At 41.2% G+C, this 17,174-nt stretch overlaps 1 protein-coding gene across 2 annotated transcripts in view; it reads right to left on the reverse strand.

Moving 5' to 3' along the window:
* Positions 1 to 11,114, reverse strand: part of nrg1 (neuregulin 1) — a 45,845-nt gene extending 34,731 nt beyond the window's left edge. The window contains exon 1 of one of the 2 annotated variants that reach the window (XM_031287340.2): positions 9,633 to 11,112. In XM_031287340.2, coding sequence (XP_031143200.1) covers positions 9,633 to 10,320 — 688 coding nt within the window. In that variant the 5' untranslated portion in view covers positions 10,321 to 11,112. Of the gene's footprint in view, positions 1 to 9,632 lie in introns of both variants that reach the window. The other variant, XM_031287341.2, reaches the window with a different exon arrangement.
* Between the last annotated feature and the right edge of the window lie 6,060 nt (positions 11,115 to 17,174).

The following is a 17,174-nucleotide window of genomic DNA, read 5'->3' on the forward strand; positions in this document are numbered from 1 at the left end:
TACAATGAGTTTGTAAAGTAAAAGCAAATTCTTAGCTAAAAACCATATTGGCTACATGTTTACTGATTGTGGAGAAAACATCCCATGATTCAATCTTTCTTTACAGTAAATAGCCCCTATTATACTCTTTATTTATTATACTTTTTCAGCTTATGTTGTACTCTTGGGATCTACTAGAATAGGTTTACGTGCATTACTGTTCAAAAATATGTTTCTCATACTGCCTATTGCTGCAGCTCCTCTGCCTGAAACACTGTCTGAGCTCTTGGCCAACCTTCCTGAAAAGCTCAGTCTGCTCTGATTAGTCAGCTGGCCTATTCTGTTGTGATTGGTCAAACCTAATTCAAACAAGCCACTGGGCGGGCTGTGCTTGCTCAGTCAGCACCTATAGGCAGCACATATGAAAAACTGGGCTGGCTTTCTCAATCAGTGACATCACTAATGGAGGAATTTCAATCAGGAATGTGGGAAAGGCGTTTCGGCAGATGATAGATTGTGCTGTCTGTGGGAGAGAAAGCTCCATTTGGAGTGAAATGTGTTATTTTGTACTTTATACATCTATTACATACACAATAAACTATATACCATACTAAAAGACGGGAAAAACCTGGACCCTATTTTACTGTTTTGTGGATCTCACACCTGCCTCATTTAGTTAGGTTGATACGCACTAGAGTTCATTTGCCTCCTTGGTGCAGTTTGTTTGGGCAGGTGAGAACGCGACAATCACACTCAGATGTGCACCAAAAGTGGACAAAACAATCGTACCGAGACCTTGATGAGGCAGTCGGGGTATATATCGAGCTCTGTAGTGGTTCGTTTATGGTGAAAACTAGAGCTAACCTCGAACTGCACCAACTTTGTACTCCGTAAGTCTGAGCTACACGGCTCCTGTTGTCAGGTGTGCTTTTCACACATCTATTGCATAGGATGGTACAAAAACCAAAATAGTAAATTGTACAAAAATGTGCATATGAGCTGAAAAATGAATGTTAATAAAGACATTGTATCGACTGGCTTACAAACAGGCATACGTTTGGTTTAGGTGTGTGTGTGTGTGTGTGTGTGTGTGTGTGTGTGTGTGTGTGTGTGTGTGTGTGTGTGTGTGTATCTTTTCTACAAAGGGCACTATGCTGCAATGTCTGACATTTAATTCTAACTTTTTAGGAGAATATTATCAGAAAAACACAGTTGGGAGTAGGCTACTTTTTCCAGCCCTGAGCAGTGGTCACAGCTATTCCTAATTTAGGCTGCATACACCCTTCCGAAAGGCTCTGACTAGCCTGAGAGGTGAAACCAGCAGGAAAAAAATCTGTAAAACACCATTCATTGCTGTTCATTAGGCACATTTCTTTTAGCACACAGTAATGGCTGAAGGCGACTCAGATGAGTGCGTCAGCATTTTAATCTGCTCAGAACTTTCATCTGGGCTATGATACAGTATCTGGACAGATACTAGATTGATAGTTTAGCCAGAATTGGAGGCTTTTCCGATACTGGTATTGGTATCGTAACAACTCTAGGGGGTGGTAATGGCGCAGTGGATATGACACATACCTTGGGTGTGAGAGACCCAGGTTCAATTCCCACTGCGATACATCAACCAACGTGTCCCTGAGCAAGACACTTAACTCCTAGTTGCTCCAGAGGTGTGCAACCTCTGACATATATAGCAATTGTAAGTCGCTTTGGATAAAACCATCAGCTAAATGAAGTGTAATGTAAAGCTATAGTTCAAGGGCAATATTGCACACATCAAGGACATGTGTCCCTTGTTTCCTTCTTTATTGAAGTGTACTCACTTTTATAAATGCAGATATGCCACATGATAAGTTAATATATATTCTTAAAAGGAAAAAGTAAGCCTCAAGGGGGTGAATGGATTCAGTGAGTACAATACTGTAGACATGTATAAGGGTATTAGCTCAGCATTACACAGCATATTTCAGCACTGCAACAAGCAGCTACATCAGATAACTGAGAAAAGAATCATTGACATGAGAAAAAAGATAACAAAAACATCAATCAGGGTGTAAGATATTTGCAGCACATAGTGTGAATCAGATCCTGCATTCTATTCCTGTTTGTATTGAAATTGAGCTATTTGTGACAGCATTTCAATTGACACTGGAGCTTTCATAATATGTGTGAATAGTTTCGTATGCAAGCTCTAGAAAATTCATTGGATTTATTGTTAACTTCAAAACATCAAATAGCTTTCAAAAGCCATTGGTGTTAATGATTTAATTTGGAAACTTTTATCAGGGGATGTATTAGAAACACGGACCAAACCATGACATTCACAAATCAGCAGCCAATATGGATAGTAAATATTGATATTTGGCCATAAACTGTAAAAAAAAAAAAAAAAAATAGAGCATTCTCTCTAACTTCCAGCAGGGGGAGACTCCACTGGCTCCAGAAAGAAGTCTGTTTCTATAGAAGTCTATGAGAAAATGAGACTACTTCTCACTTGATTTATTACCTCAGTAAACATTTTCATAATGAGTTTATGTTCTCAATCGCTAGTTTCAACTCTTTAATACAGCATGATTTTCATTTTGAAAATGATGGTCCCATTTTAAAATAGACAATAAAGCAGGGGATGTTTTTGGGGCGTGACTACACGCCAACTTGTCAGTCAATCACTATGGACATTAAAATAGACCTCAACTTATTTTTGAGTGTTGTCTGTGTTTTCATCTTAAACTTTGACCATCTCACTGTGTGTTTTCACTTAATCAAAGTTTATTGGAACATTTGGTCACCTAAAAATGTCTTTGGTGTTCTGCCAACCAAGCCAGCTAGTTATCACTAGCGTTAGCTGTTAAATTAAGGTAAGGTCAGTAGATTTTCTGTACTGCTGTACATGCAGATGAATGTCTCCAGTACCCGGAGGTCCGCGTTTACCTGCCGGTAAATCTCTGCTGGATGACTCGCTTCAGAAGGGTTGAAAATTGGCAACTTTCCCCCTTTAGCATTTAGCTTAGCGCAGCACCATGGCAACCATACACAACACTGGCTTGACCAGGTCATCCTCCCCAGCTCCGCCCTCTAACAAAAAAAAAAAAAAACATGGGCGACCAAACTCGAGATGATGCAGATTTCTCTGCTTAGTTTTTGCTGGTGAATCTGAAACATGAAACCGGTGAGCAGTGACACAGTGCTGGAGCTTTGCCAGCAGGCCACTTCATTTCTCTGCTGTTCAGGCTCTTTGGGCAGAGCTGGGGTTGTATTTGCAGAGCAATCAGTCTACTGCAGAGGATGTTTCTGTCAAGTGTTGTCAAGGACAAACAGTGATGCACTGCACCAGCAGAAATCTCCCTCTGCATGATTACCTGGAATCCCAGCAGTCACACCAGAGAAGGTGACAAAGATTTAGACAAAATAATCTGAATTAAACACTGTAATGTATGTGTACATTTTGTGAACAACATAGCAAAATCCAACCTGAACAACAATAAATAAAACTGGTCAGTTGTAAATTTGTAAAAAGAAAAAGAAAGAAGAAACATCACCAGGACATCTAACACAATTTGACATTTGACATAATGGCCAAACAGTGGAATTACAATTTCCGTGCCCGTCATGTGATGCCATGGCGCCCAAAAAAGACTTTTCCTCAATGCCTTAAATGGCAAAATCACAACCCCCACAAATTGACTTGTTTCACTCTTAGTATCCAGATTTTTTTTTTTATCCTCCATGGATTACACACAGGCTGTTGCCTTAGTAAAATTGTTAAAATGTTAGATTTTAATTTCTTGATATCTTTTGGGCGTCTGACTATCTATGCTCGGTTGCAAACTCAAAAAAGCTTGGAAAAATTATTTTATTTTTATTTATCTATTTAATTTATGAAGAAGAAGAATAAAACCTGCGCCTGTGAGATAGACTATCAGTGCGTTTAGATGCAGTTTAAAAAAACGATTATATTTGGGTTAAGGCAATACTCCGATTTCTCAAACACCATGTAAACACCTTACCCCGGTTAAAATCAGAGTTCTCATAACCCGGTTAACAGACCTAGAGAACTCCTTCAGTAACCGGGGGATTCCTGCATGTTTACACCTTAAAGCAGTTACACACGGGCCGATAATTGGCGAGGTCAGTGACTTGACTCTGCTCGGTGTGTTCTGTGCCGTCGTCCATTGGAGGAGCTGTCGGCCTTCATTTTGGCCAACCTGACATGCTCAGTCGGAGACAGGGCAGTCGGGACTCACCCGGAAATGGCAAGCGGGATGAGCGTGACTAAGCCTCTCAAACTCTGACGAAAATCTTTTAAATTGACCTTTGTTGATCTGAAATGAAGACAGATTCAGCAACTTCACGGCCTATTTCTCGCTTAAAATGTTTTCAGAAACACGTTTCAGTGAACTATTTTAGTACAATATGAGATCGTATTCTGAATGAGTCGCCAGTAATAGCCGTTATGCCGGTTTTAATTTTTTGGGCGACAATACAGATTAGCGCCGCCTGCTATTATGGAGACATATTACGTCTTGTCGCTAGAGCGCCACCTACTGTACCGGAGGTAGAGTTACTCCTGTTATTCTTCCCATTCTTGCTCATGTATACGGGGGGAACTTTCAGAACCTGATTATTCACTAACTGGGTTAAGACCATAGACTGTATATAGAATGGACCAACAGATCCCGTTGCTCTGGATGGAGACCAGTGAAGGATATTAGAAGTACTTTTCCGTTGAGCGCTGAGCGTTACTGCGCAGCCTCCAACTGAGAGAGACGACGTAGATGTGACGTGAGCAACCTGTCTGAAAGTTGTAAGTCTTCTGGTAGCTGTGCCAAGAGAAATCTCAATCATTCCGAATATTGCAGAGACGGAGAGCGTAGGTATATGTAAGGAGATAACATAGGCACAGGCTAATTATTGCTAACTAAAATGCTAGTTAACATTAGTAATTAAACTTAAACAGCTAATGGAAGTCCAAACTGTCTGCGAGCTTCTCCTGTACTATACGGTAATTCCTCTACTATGAGACAGTAAGTCTCGTGGTTATGACACAATCGTTAGCCTATTTTTATAAAAACGTCTGCTACGGCGCCATAACGTGAGGTACAAGGTAATGGAGCCTTTTATACATTGTCGTGTTTCTTTAGAAATAAACAATGGACAAATAAAGTCTTTAAACGCTTCATATGTAAAGTTCAGCTCTCAAAGTGCCGTCAAAATGAATGGCAGTCAATGGGATGCTAACAGGGGGTGAGTCCTTGTTAGCATCAAAATGGCGCCATAGGAGGTATGTGTTGTGAGGAGAAGCTTACCCCCTTGGTTAAGACCATACCCTGGTTATTGCTGTGCAAGGAAACGCACTGTATGTCAGGCAGTCCACAGAAGGCCAGGGTAGTGGCAGCACAGCAATGCCCTGCATTATTACCTTGTTCATTCAAATAGTCCAGCAGTCACTCTCTCACTGACATGGCCTTTTCGGAGTTTCATTGTTTCCTGTTCTGCTCCTTTCACTTAGCGGTGAGCTAATGTTGATGTGTAATGATAATGTTGATACTATAAGCCATCACTTCCTGCACATGTTTTACGACCAACACATGTGCAATGGGAAGCTACAAGCCTTTATTGTTCAGAAGTATTGACAATGCTATTAAGGTTACTAAGGAAACCATGACTCAGTGAAATTGATCTAAAAATAGATTCTGACATTTGTCTGCACTTTTTGTCTTAATCCACCTTTAAGACAAAATTATTTTTCTTAAATCACTTACAAGGCACAATAAAGATTTGAAAAACAACATTACTATTGATGAACAATTCATCTTTTTACGAATTCAAAATGTAAGTTTTGCTTGGCTGAAATGGTTAGAGAAAGAGGTGCAGCAGCCTCATTAATTTTAACATGTATAAAGATGTATTCCTTGTAGAGCTATCCTAAGGATATACAGAAGGCTCTGTGCCTACAGATATGTTTGTAAGGTCTGCATCTGTACAACATACCAGTAATCCTACATCAGACAAGTAGAACACACTGGAAATGAAAAGGGAAAACAACCCAGAAAAGGCAAATTCCATTTGAGGCTTTTTATTTAAATCATTTTTTTTTTTTTTTTGACCTTGTTACTATACAGTATACTGTAGCTTGAAAATCAGCAAAAAATAGATTAGGTGATTTCAAGGTGTTGAGTTTCAACAAGTTGAGTTTATCTTAAACCAAATCTGTATGCAGTTTTTTTAATCTGTCTTTCGAAAAATGATTGGCCACAGAACCCATACACACAGAACAATGTTTTGTTTTGTTTGTTTCTTTTTCTGGCAAAAATGTACTTCGGGCTACAAACCTCTCACCCCTCATTTCCAAGGAGAAAAGAAAGTGTTACGAGTAGGAGAATTTCGAATGCCATAGAATATTAATTGTTGATTAATTGTAGGATAAATGACGAAAAATGCTGAATGCATAGATTATAAAAAACAAACCAAAAAAACTATTTCAGCAATCCAGTTGATCCTGTCCAGCAGCCGGGGCTATGGTAGAACACACACACACACACACACACACACACACACACACACACACACACACACACACACACACACAGACAAACCAAAACCAAATGTCAATCAACTACAAATCACATTGCCTAATGTAATCCTATTTCAAAAGCTAATGTAGCTAATACATGGCAAATTTGATTGTTAATGCCCGTTAACCGTGGTCCAAACAATCATACTAACAACATTATGAGCGTGTTGAATGTAGTTACGTTATAACGTTACCTTACGCTACATAATTTACAATTAATTGAAATTTGAATTGTGATTGCGATTTTGACTCCTAATGATCACAAAAACAGAGTAATCAAGAAAAACTATTGATCTGTTAACTGTTGATTTGTTTCACTGTTTTTTAACTTCAATAAATGCAACATCTTTCCAAAAGTCAATGACTAATCACGTTAAATAATCGTGATATCAATACTGACCAAAATCGTGATTATGATTTTTTCCATAATCGAGCAGCCCTACCGTACGCATTAGCTTTGTGTATCAATATCAATAAATCAAGTCTCTAGGCTGGATGTCTGCTTCATGATCAACATTAAGTGATCCTCAGATGTGGAGATACTTTCTACAGGCTGTTCTAATCTATCTCCTAATCTAGAGCACCTTATGATCGGATGCTAGGGAGTTTACATCGACCATTCTCACAGCAGTGTACATTTCACCCAAGCACTGGACGAGCTGTAAGGAGTTATCAGCAGGACCGATACCTCATGGTTGGAAGTTGCTTTTATTGTGGCGGAGGATTTTAACAGCGCCACCTTGGGGAAAGTCCTGCTGATACATCATCAATGTCTCAAGTATGCGCTCGGGACAGATTTTAGCAGGGCAAAGAAAAAATACAGGGAAAATATGGAGTATAACTTCCAGGGCTCCAACACCAGAAACATGTGGGCTGGACTAAGAACCATTACAGACTACAAGAGAAAAACAGCAGTGATGTTGAACTCCTTCAATGCAGGCTTTGAGATCAACCGGGGAGGCTGAGGAGGCACAAAAGGCCCAGGACCCCTGCCCACTACTAATATCTAGGGCAGATGTGTTGCCACACAAGGCACCTGGACCTGATGGTGTCCCTGGCCAAGCTCTCAAGGTGTGTGCAGACCAACTGGCAGAAGTCTTCAAAGACATTTTCAGCCTGTCACTGTTCCAGTCTACGTTTCAAGAAGACCACCATTGTCCCTGTCCCCAAAAAGACTAACGCCCTCTGCCTGAATGATTACCGAACAGTAGCACTCACCTCCACCATCATGAAGTGCTTTGAGTGGTTAATCAAATCCTTTATCACCACCTCCCTCCCTGACTCACTGGACCCACTACAATTTGCCAAACAGATCATCAGATGACACTGTCTCCCTCACCCTCCACACTGCTGTAGGAAGATTAGGATAAGAATACAAAGATGTGTTTGCATGATGCCCGTGGATCCCTCGCTGGCTTCCCACCAGCAAACACAACCCTTTGTATTTGTTAGAACACATGAGCAGTTACTGCTACAAATAATTCAACACTGACAGTCTGCAGTGGCCTTTGCACCACCAATGTACCTAAATGTTTCAGTACGTGTGTTAACAGTAGCTGGTTATCAAGCATTTTCCCACAGTGCAGTTATAGCAGTTAGTTACAGCATTGATTCTCAACCACCCCAGGGTGTACTTCTGCTGTTGCCAGGGGTTACATGGAAAGATTGCGGAGCAATTATGATTTGATTAAAACCTGTAACAACTAAACACTAGATGTTGCATGTGTTATGTAAGAGTGCTTGAAAACTAGTTAGCAAGCAAGCACAGAAGTTTAAACAGGTAGTTAGCTAAAACTAATGAGTAAATGAGAGGAATAAATACTGTAGTTAAAAGTAAGCAGTTGAAATAGTTAGCTAAAGTAGGCATATTGCATAAGCGGCTGAAATGGTTAGCTAAAAGTAGACCTACTGACTAAACAGTTAAAATAGTTAGCTAAAGGTAATGAATGCCTAGTTAAAACATTGTAGTCTAGACAATCTAAAAGTTCAACAAGTATGAAAAAAAAAACTATCCACTTTTATATGACTAAAAGTAATTTGAAACATAGAATGGGAATTGATGAAGGGGTACGTGAGTTCCTCTGACCGGACTCTGGGGGGAACCTCAGACCAAAAAGGTTGGGAACCACTGAGTTACACACATCGTCTATCTGTGCAGCTGATAAAGAGAGCAGTATGTGCCTTCACTGAGGCATTGGTTGGAAACTGACCGCTCACCACCATTATCACCTTAGATTAGCTCACTGTAATAAAGCACACAGTAATGTGACTACGACAGACTCGTCATAGTGGCGAGCCACTGGCAGACAGACAGTATAAGTGGGTTGTTTTTCCCTGCGGCTGAGGGATGGGGGGGGGAGGGCATCAATTAGCCTCCAGCAGGCTCTGACCTTGAAATGGAGCACAGGCAGAAGACAGGAAGTCTCCCTGTACCACATCCCGGAGTTCCAGTTTGTGTCCCACATCATTTATTGATTTTCACTTTTTCATATGACTGAAAATGTGCATCGACACATTTTAAAGATATTCCATATTGTATGCTGCCTACCAAAGACATTCAAAATATCACCATAACATCCAGTTATTGTAGTGTGCCTATGTCAATGTGGTTAAATTCAATGGGTCATTAATAAATTAGGAGGAAGGAATGAATGTTTGAAATGATACATTCACTCACTGTAGGGGTAAAGTAGGTTGGAATAGAGCTGCTGTTTCCTGCACACCTATCTGTGTAGCAATACTCCAGAGGCTTAGTCATGGGCCTCTATGCTACACTCTGCAAGTCACAACGTGTCTGCTTTCAGGTGAGGTCCTGACACTTCCTGACACAATGGATAGAATGCACCATTTACTAACTCATGGATTAAATAGAAAGAAAGAAAAACATTTGAATCCTTTTTTATGAAAACACTGAGCTTGTCTGTACAATGTTGAAAATCACAGTCCAAGGTAAAGCAGGACTCCAGCCCATAATTACATCCTATATCATGATATTAGAGACCAGTTTTGGAACAAAGGGACATAAATAAATGAAAACCCAATCCCAGAGCTGTCACTGAACTGAGTGTTGGGTACTTACAGATTGTTGGGATGATGATGTCGTTTAATTCCTGTGTTGTCTGAGGGTGGGGAGTCTGCTTTGGGACGGTGGGACGTTCAGCGTTGTATTTCAGTGTAACAGAAGGATCAGACTGAGTCACTTGTGGAGACTGGGGCATGTACGACCCTCGTGTCGATTTCTCTTCTACGAAAACGTCAGGACGTCCTGGGGTAATGGCGGTGGTCAAGGAGACAAACGACGGGGACGAATGAGGAATCGACACAGTCAGTCCCAGCGTCGGGGAAACTGATATGATAATTGGGTCCTGTCCGATGCGTTTAGGATCTAGGTGTGTGGGTGGTTCGTACTCAAAGATCTTATCCACAAAGACCCATTTGAGGCCAGCTGTGCAGAGAGCTAAACTAAGCAGACAGGCTAGGATAGGAAGAATGCAGATTTTCTCAGAGTGCAGGCAATGGTTAATTTGTTCCATCTCTATGCACACACAGCAGGTCCCTGGCAAGGCCACAAATCCCAAAGCCCCCAAATGCTCCCCATCACCACCACCACTTCCCTCTGCACCCTCCTCCCCACTCTCGCCAGCTGCCACTGTCTCCTCTGGTTTCTCCTCAGGGACTTGTCCGGTATCAACAGTAGAGCTGGTGGGGGAGGCCGATCCAGGGGGGTGAGCTGGCCCTGCAGAGATGTCGTCCATTCCCTCAGTCATCCTTTCCAACTGCTGGATGAAGGCTCTCTGAACACCTCAACTATTAACTCAGAGCATCGCACAGTGGCTGTCTGCCACCAGTCTCCTCGAGTATGTTTTCCATTATGATGCTGCAGAGTCAGAGCTGGGATTTCAGAGGAAGGTACAAATGCTCTTCAGAGTGAGTCGCACCTTGTTAACAGCCTGGGACTTCTGTAGACAACCTTCTGCGCACGAGGGAAAGGAGTTCCTTACTCATGCTTTCTCACAGAAAAAGGCAATCAGTCTATATATAGAATCGTCAAACTGGCTGCAGGCAAAAAAACAAAACAAAAAGATTGCCAGAGAATTGGATTCCTTAAATGTTCTGCAGGGTTTACTAGAGAGCAGTGGTGGAAGAGTAGTACTCACTCACCTGAGCGCTTGGGCAGAAGAGGCGGTGTCGACGTGCTGGGCCAGCTGCAGTAGCTGTAGTGCAGACAGAGGACAGGACGGCCAGGCACTGCAGTGGCAGGAGGGACATGCTGTCTTGTCTGTGGAGCTCCAAGTAGCTGAAAGGCTGAATCATCAGGGAGCGGCAGGTGCCCTTCCTCTCAGCACAGCCACAGAAACAGATGAGTAAGGGAAAGAGAGAGCAAGAGAATGGGAGGGGGAGGGGGGCTGCAGTGGCTCAGAAGGGCAGAGAAGAGGGAATACAAGAGGCAGAGAAGAGGGAATACACCCCTTTTTTTTCTCTCACCACTCCTCTTTCAATCTTTCCTCTCGTAGTGGTGAGCGGGGCAGCCTGTAGCCTCCTCCCTCTCCGCCTCTCTTCCTGTCTGGTCGCGTTCGTGCTCGGCTCCCAATCCCAGCACAAAGCATCCAGCTAAGCAAGTTCCTACTTGATCCAATTAGAGCCCATGTCAGCGAATCACATACAGGCAAACTGTTGTAGCCGCCCCCTCCAGCACCACTCCCATTGATTATGCTGATACTGAAGAGTGTATTTTTTTGTCAAGGGGAAGGAACCGGGGAAGCAGACATATGATCCACCCCAGGAGGACGCAGCCATTGTGTTCTACTCTTCTCAAGTATCTGCATTTATTAGTGTAATAACATAGTAGCACGGATGATAATGATAATGAATAAGGCACTTGCAACGACAGCGTATAGACAGCACATCTATGTAATCTAGGGCTGCAACTAATGATTATTTTTCATTCATTCATCAATTAATCTTTCGATTATTTTCTGGATTAAAGGATTAGTTGTTTGGTCTATAAAATGTCAGAAAATGGTGAAAAATGTCGATCAGGGTCTCCGAAAGCCCAAGATGATGTCCTCAAATGTCTTGTTTTGTCCACACGTCAAACATATTCATTTTACTGCAGAGGAGAGAAGAAACTAGAAAATAGTCACATTTAAGTAGCAGGAAACAGAGAAGTTTTACTTTTTTCATAAGGGAATGACTCAAACTTGTTAATCGATTATGACAATTTAATTGATTTATCTTTGCAGCTTTAATATAATACATACAAGTTTTAAATGAACATTAGAACCTTCATAATAGATCAATAATCATGGGCCTTTTCCACAGAAGACAGTTTGACATGTGACAGTAGGAAAAGCAAAGGTATAAATATTAAATTAAATGATGGCTGAATTAATCTGCTTCAGTTTCAGGCTCCTGGCTCTTGTTCATGCCAGTTCACTGTCACACTGCCATGGCTTACTGGGACTCTTTAATATAGAACTAAGCCAACATTAATGTTAGCTGTGCTTGACCTACTGTGCAGAGTCAAAATGTCTTGAAATGTCATGAAATGTCTATGAAAAGGGCATACTATAGTCCTTTTCATAGCAGACATTTTAAACATGGTTGCTACTTAACACTTGTGCAAAGTAGAGAAAGAAATAATGTTAAATGTGCCCTGAATTTGTTATAACGCCCAATAGTGGATTAACAGTGCTGGAATACCAAGAAATGACTAAAATTAACTAACAAAACAGATCTGCCCTAGTCATTTCTGCTGGCCTGAAATATAAACAGAAAATATCCAGATGCATCAGTAGTTCCAACATTTATTGTGGTTTACAATTTTTCAGATACAATACATAGTAAACTGTGGATATTAATCACAAAACTGACCCTTCCTTTGCTAATGTGCAAGTGTGACAGAAAGCCCCCAGACCACCAATAAAACTATGAACTCCCCAACCCCCCACCATGCGGGCTAATAGGCTAGCAGGACAATCCAAAGTCTCCTTGAGGAGTCGGGGCTTAAACAAGATGAAGACAGTCACAAAGGTCAGGTCAGCGCCACACTGAACATTGACATTGCTGTGACCCTTTCAAATCCTCAGACAGAATTAATACCAGTAATGGCATCTGTGGGAGAGCACTTCCTGTCAGGCCCCTGAATTAGAGACCTGCATATTGATTACCTAGTCAGCATTTTAACCCTTTATGGTGGCCAAAGAGTGACAGAAGAAATAGTTAACTAAATAAACAAGCTTACCAGATTAAACATGAATAAATAAACAGAAAATGTGCTAAAATAAATAAATGAATAGATCAACTCGTAAGTATTAATTTGTTTATTTTCCCATATTTCCACATTTATTTATGGTCTCCCCTGTCTCTAATTGGCTGATCAGTCTGGGTCGAGAAAGGTGAAAAAAAGTATATTTCTCAAAACATTCAGAGTATTCCTCAGAGTAAGCCAAGAATCTCACAATTATGTATGCCACCGTTGTTGTTTATCACTGCAACCAACCCAGACTGCTCAGCCAATGAGAGGAAGGAGAGACTATGATAAGGTTGTGTGACACCATCCGTCATAATCAGACAGGAGATGTGAAAATAACAAACATTTGTAAATAAAAATACAAAATTAAAAATACAAAATATTTGAAAATAAATGTGAAAATAAATATGTAATTGAGTACTTGTGAAAATATATGAATCAATACAGAAAAATACAATATTCCTTACGTATTGCCCATTGAATTTGTATGTGAAAAAATGTCTACATTTATAGAAATTATACATTTAGATTTCACCAACATTTAATCCAACAGCTCTTAATGGTTAGTCACTGAATCGTTTGGTAAACCTATAGATTTTAAATTGGTTTGTCAGCTAAATAATGCGTGTATGTATGAACATCTATATTACATGTAACCACACATAATGAATATTTGTTATTGTTATTTGATTCCACATATGGTAACCACAATTGGCCACCCTATTACAATAAAGGTGTGTGTATGTGTATGTGTGTGTGTGGTGGGGGGGAGGGGTGGGATGGAGCATGGAGCAGGATAGACAGCAAGGAATAGGAAGAGCTTGTGGACTATGGATCTGTCAGAGAGGTGGGCATGGGCACCAACAGATATGCCAGAGAGGTGGGCATTGGCACCATCAGAGAGGTCAGAGAGGTTGCCATGGGCACCAACAGAGAGGTCAGAGAGGTGGGCATAAACACCAACAGAGAGGTCAAAGAGGTGGGCATGGACACCAACAGAGAGGTCAGAGAGGTGGGCATAAACACCAACAGAGAGGTCAGAGAGGTGGGCATGGACACCAACAGAGAGGTCAGAGAGGTGGGCATGGACACCAACAGAGAGGTCAGAGAGGTGGGAATGGGTAACAACAGAGAGGTCAGAGAGGTGGGCATGGGCCCCAAAAGAGACGTCAGAGAGGTGGGCATGGGCACCAACAGAGAGGTCAGAGAGGTGGGCATGGACACCAACAGAGAGGTCAGAGAGGTGGGCATGGGCCCCAAAAGAGACGTCAGAGAGGTGGGCATGGGCACCAACAGAGAGGTCAGAGAGGTGGGCATGGGCACCAACAGAGAGGTCAGAGAGGTGGGCATAAACACCAACAGAGAGGTCAGAGAGGTGGGCATGGACACCAACAGAGAGGTCAGAGAGGTGGGCATAAACACCAACAGAGAGGTCAGAGAGGTGGGCATGGACACCAACAGAGAGGTCAGAGAGGTGGGCATGGACACCAACAGAGAGGTCAGAGAGGTGGGAATGGGTAACAACAGAGAGGTCAGAGAGGTGGGCATGGGCCCCAAAAGAGACGTCAGAGAGGTGGGCATGGGCACCAACAGAGAGGCCAGAGAGGTGGGCATGGACACCAACAGAGAGGTCAGAGAGGTTACTGTAAATACTGTAAAAACAAATCTGGCCAAATTATTGTATAGGATGTCTTCATTGATCACAACTTGATTACACATAGGATATATACTATGGAAAGGATAGATCCTGTAAATGTTGGGTCATGTCAATGTATTACCTAATGTGAAAACAGTAATCTGTCTTTTACACTATTGTAGTGTAACCCATATAGAATATATGCTGTCACTAAAGGGTTAACTAGTCGAGTGTCAAATTAAATTATGCTAGTAGAGGGCGCGCTAGCGCTGTTTTTACGTTCGTCATTAGGGATTCTCCGTTGTATCAAGTTGCATTAGAAAAAAGCTCTAGTTCATGTGGCCAAAATAGAAGAACAGTATGGTATCTAGTCAATTCTAATCAGGAGTTGTTTGGATAAGATAATCTTTTACTAGTAACCCGAGGACTGCATTGTGGGAGACGCTTTTCTGTTGTTCTCCACCGTGTTTTCCTGCCGAAACCTCTGGTGAGTTTCTGTTATCTCAAGGTGCTCATTAGCTTACCATATTGCGAGCTACCACGAGGTGATGCTATCACTAAACAATATTAGGTTTTAAAATCTCATGCTATTATAATAAAACCAATCGAAGTGACATGAGAGTATTGTAAGATGTTTATATTACACTTAGCTCATAATGTGTGCATTTTGTGTTTTGCTGAACTGAGCATTCAGCTAAGTACTGTGTTCTAAATGTGTTTTACTTAAGTGAAATTACTAATGGGGAAATAATGCATTCATTTCATGTTTAATAGTTTAATAGCATACAGTTCATTATATGTTATGATTGAAAAATGCATTAATCCTGTAAGGAACATCATTTATTTATAAAAAGAAATGTGGAAATGCTATTGTTTAATTTTGTACCATGTTTTGGCTTTGCCAATGCAAACTATGGTCTCTAGTCAAACAGACTTGTACGGAGCATAGTCGTAGTGTGATTTGAACAGTTATCTTATAACCATAGCTAATGGTTTTAAATGTGTAACTGGTATTGAGAAAAGAAAAGTAAATAAGGTACCATAAAGGAGATCAAAATTATTATAATTGTTTTTTTATCTATTCTGTACTGCTACGTGCAGATTGTTTTTTTTTTTTAATCCTGGATTTAGTTTGGTTCCAAACCATACTGACTTCGATGGCGAACCTGTCCTGGTGAGTGACATTCTACACAGTGTGGCCAGCTGTGTCGGCATGGGCGTCAGTTTGGTTTGAAATGTGCTGGGGACAGAGACGCATTCGGAAGTACATTTCCAGAAGTGCTGCGTACAATGACACATTCATTTTTCTCTTTTGCGCAGGTCATGTTTTGAAAGACGCTGTCCTGTAGCTTACTATTGAATAAAAACGTGGTTTAATGTACTTAAACAATGATCAATGATTACCAAATTTCTCTCTCATATTGCTCCTCATAACCACTGAAAACTGTCAAAAAATCTAACCCAAACTCCAATTGTTATGGACGTTATCTGACATTTAGCGTTTCTGCTTCATTAGAGTCTATGTAAGGAAAAAGCTTAACGTGGTTTAATGTACCTAAACAACGATCAATCATCACCAAATTTCTCTCCCGTATTGCTCCTCATAACCACTGAAAACTGTCAAAAAATCTAACCCACACTCCAATTATTATGGACGTTATCTGAATTTAAGTGTTTCTGATTCACATTTTCAGCAGGGCAGCGGAGCGGCTGTGGGTTGACTCCCCGCGGTTCTCATGGGGTTTATAAGTCCTAACGTGAAAAAGCTTAACGTGGTTTAATGTACCTAAACAATGATCAATCATCACCACATTTCTGGTTTGATTTTTTGACAGTTTTCAGTGGTTATGAGGAGCAATATGAGAGAGAAATTTGGTAATCATTGATCATTGTTTAGGTACAAGCTTTTTCCTCGCCATAGGCACCAATGAAGAAGACAACACAACGACAATGTGAGATAACTTATATAATCGTTGGATTTCGGTTTAGTTCTTTTGACAGACTAAAGTGTTCATTACAAGATATGGCCATGAGAAATTTGGTGATCATTGATCGTTGTTTAGGTACACGTTAAGCTTTTTCACGTTAAGCAGAATGTTGTGAACAGAGAAGCATGCAGCCAGCGCCGCAGCAGACAGCTGTGTGTGTGTGTGTGTGTGTGTGTGTGTGTGTGTGTGTGTGGTGTGCGTGCGTGCGTGTGCGTGTGTGCGTGTGTGTGTGTGTGTGTTTGTGCGTGCGTGTGTGTGTGCGTGTGTGTGTGTGTGTGTGTGTGTGTGTGTGTGTGTGTGTGTGTGTGTGTGTGTGTGTCTGTGCCTGCCCTGTGGCGATAGAGATTGTTTTGGATTTGTTGGCATCTGTCGCTCAAGAATTATATGTGTTATGGACTTTTTTTTAAACTAAATTGAGCTCGAGGTTTTCAAAAAAGTGGTAGGTACAAATGACTCATGACGAAGTCTGGTAGGTACACCGTCCCCAACGAAATCGACACCTATGTGTGTCGGATTCTCTTCCGCGGAGTGACTGAACTGATTCGTATCCAGATCTCGGATATTGGATTCCATGGATTCCAGATAAGGAACACTTGAATGTGTTTTTGGTTTACTACCCGGGTAAAGTGACTTTCTATTTTTCCAAGGACAATTTATTTTGTTTTCCTAATGTTTTACTAAATGAAAGAGCTCTATTTCATTTTGGGGTATTTTCTAATGTAAGATACAATAATTCTGTGAATA

Source organism: Sander lucioperca, chromosome 14 (assembly GCF_008315115.2).
Source record: "Sander lucioperca isolate FBNREF2018 chromosome 14, SLUC_FBN_1.2, whole genome shotgun sequence".
NCBI classification, from domain to species: Eukaryota; Metazoa; Chordata; class Actinopteri; order Perciformes; family Percidae; genus Sander; species Sander lucioperca.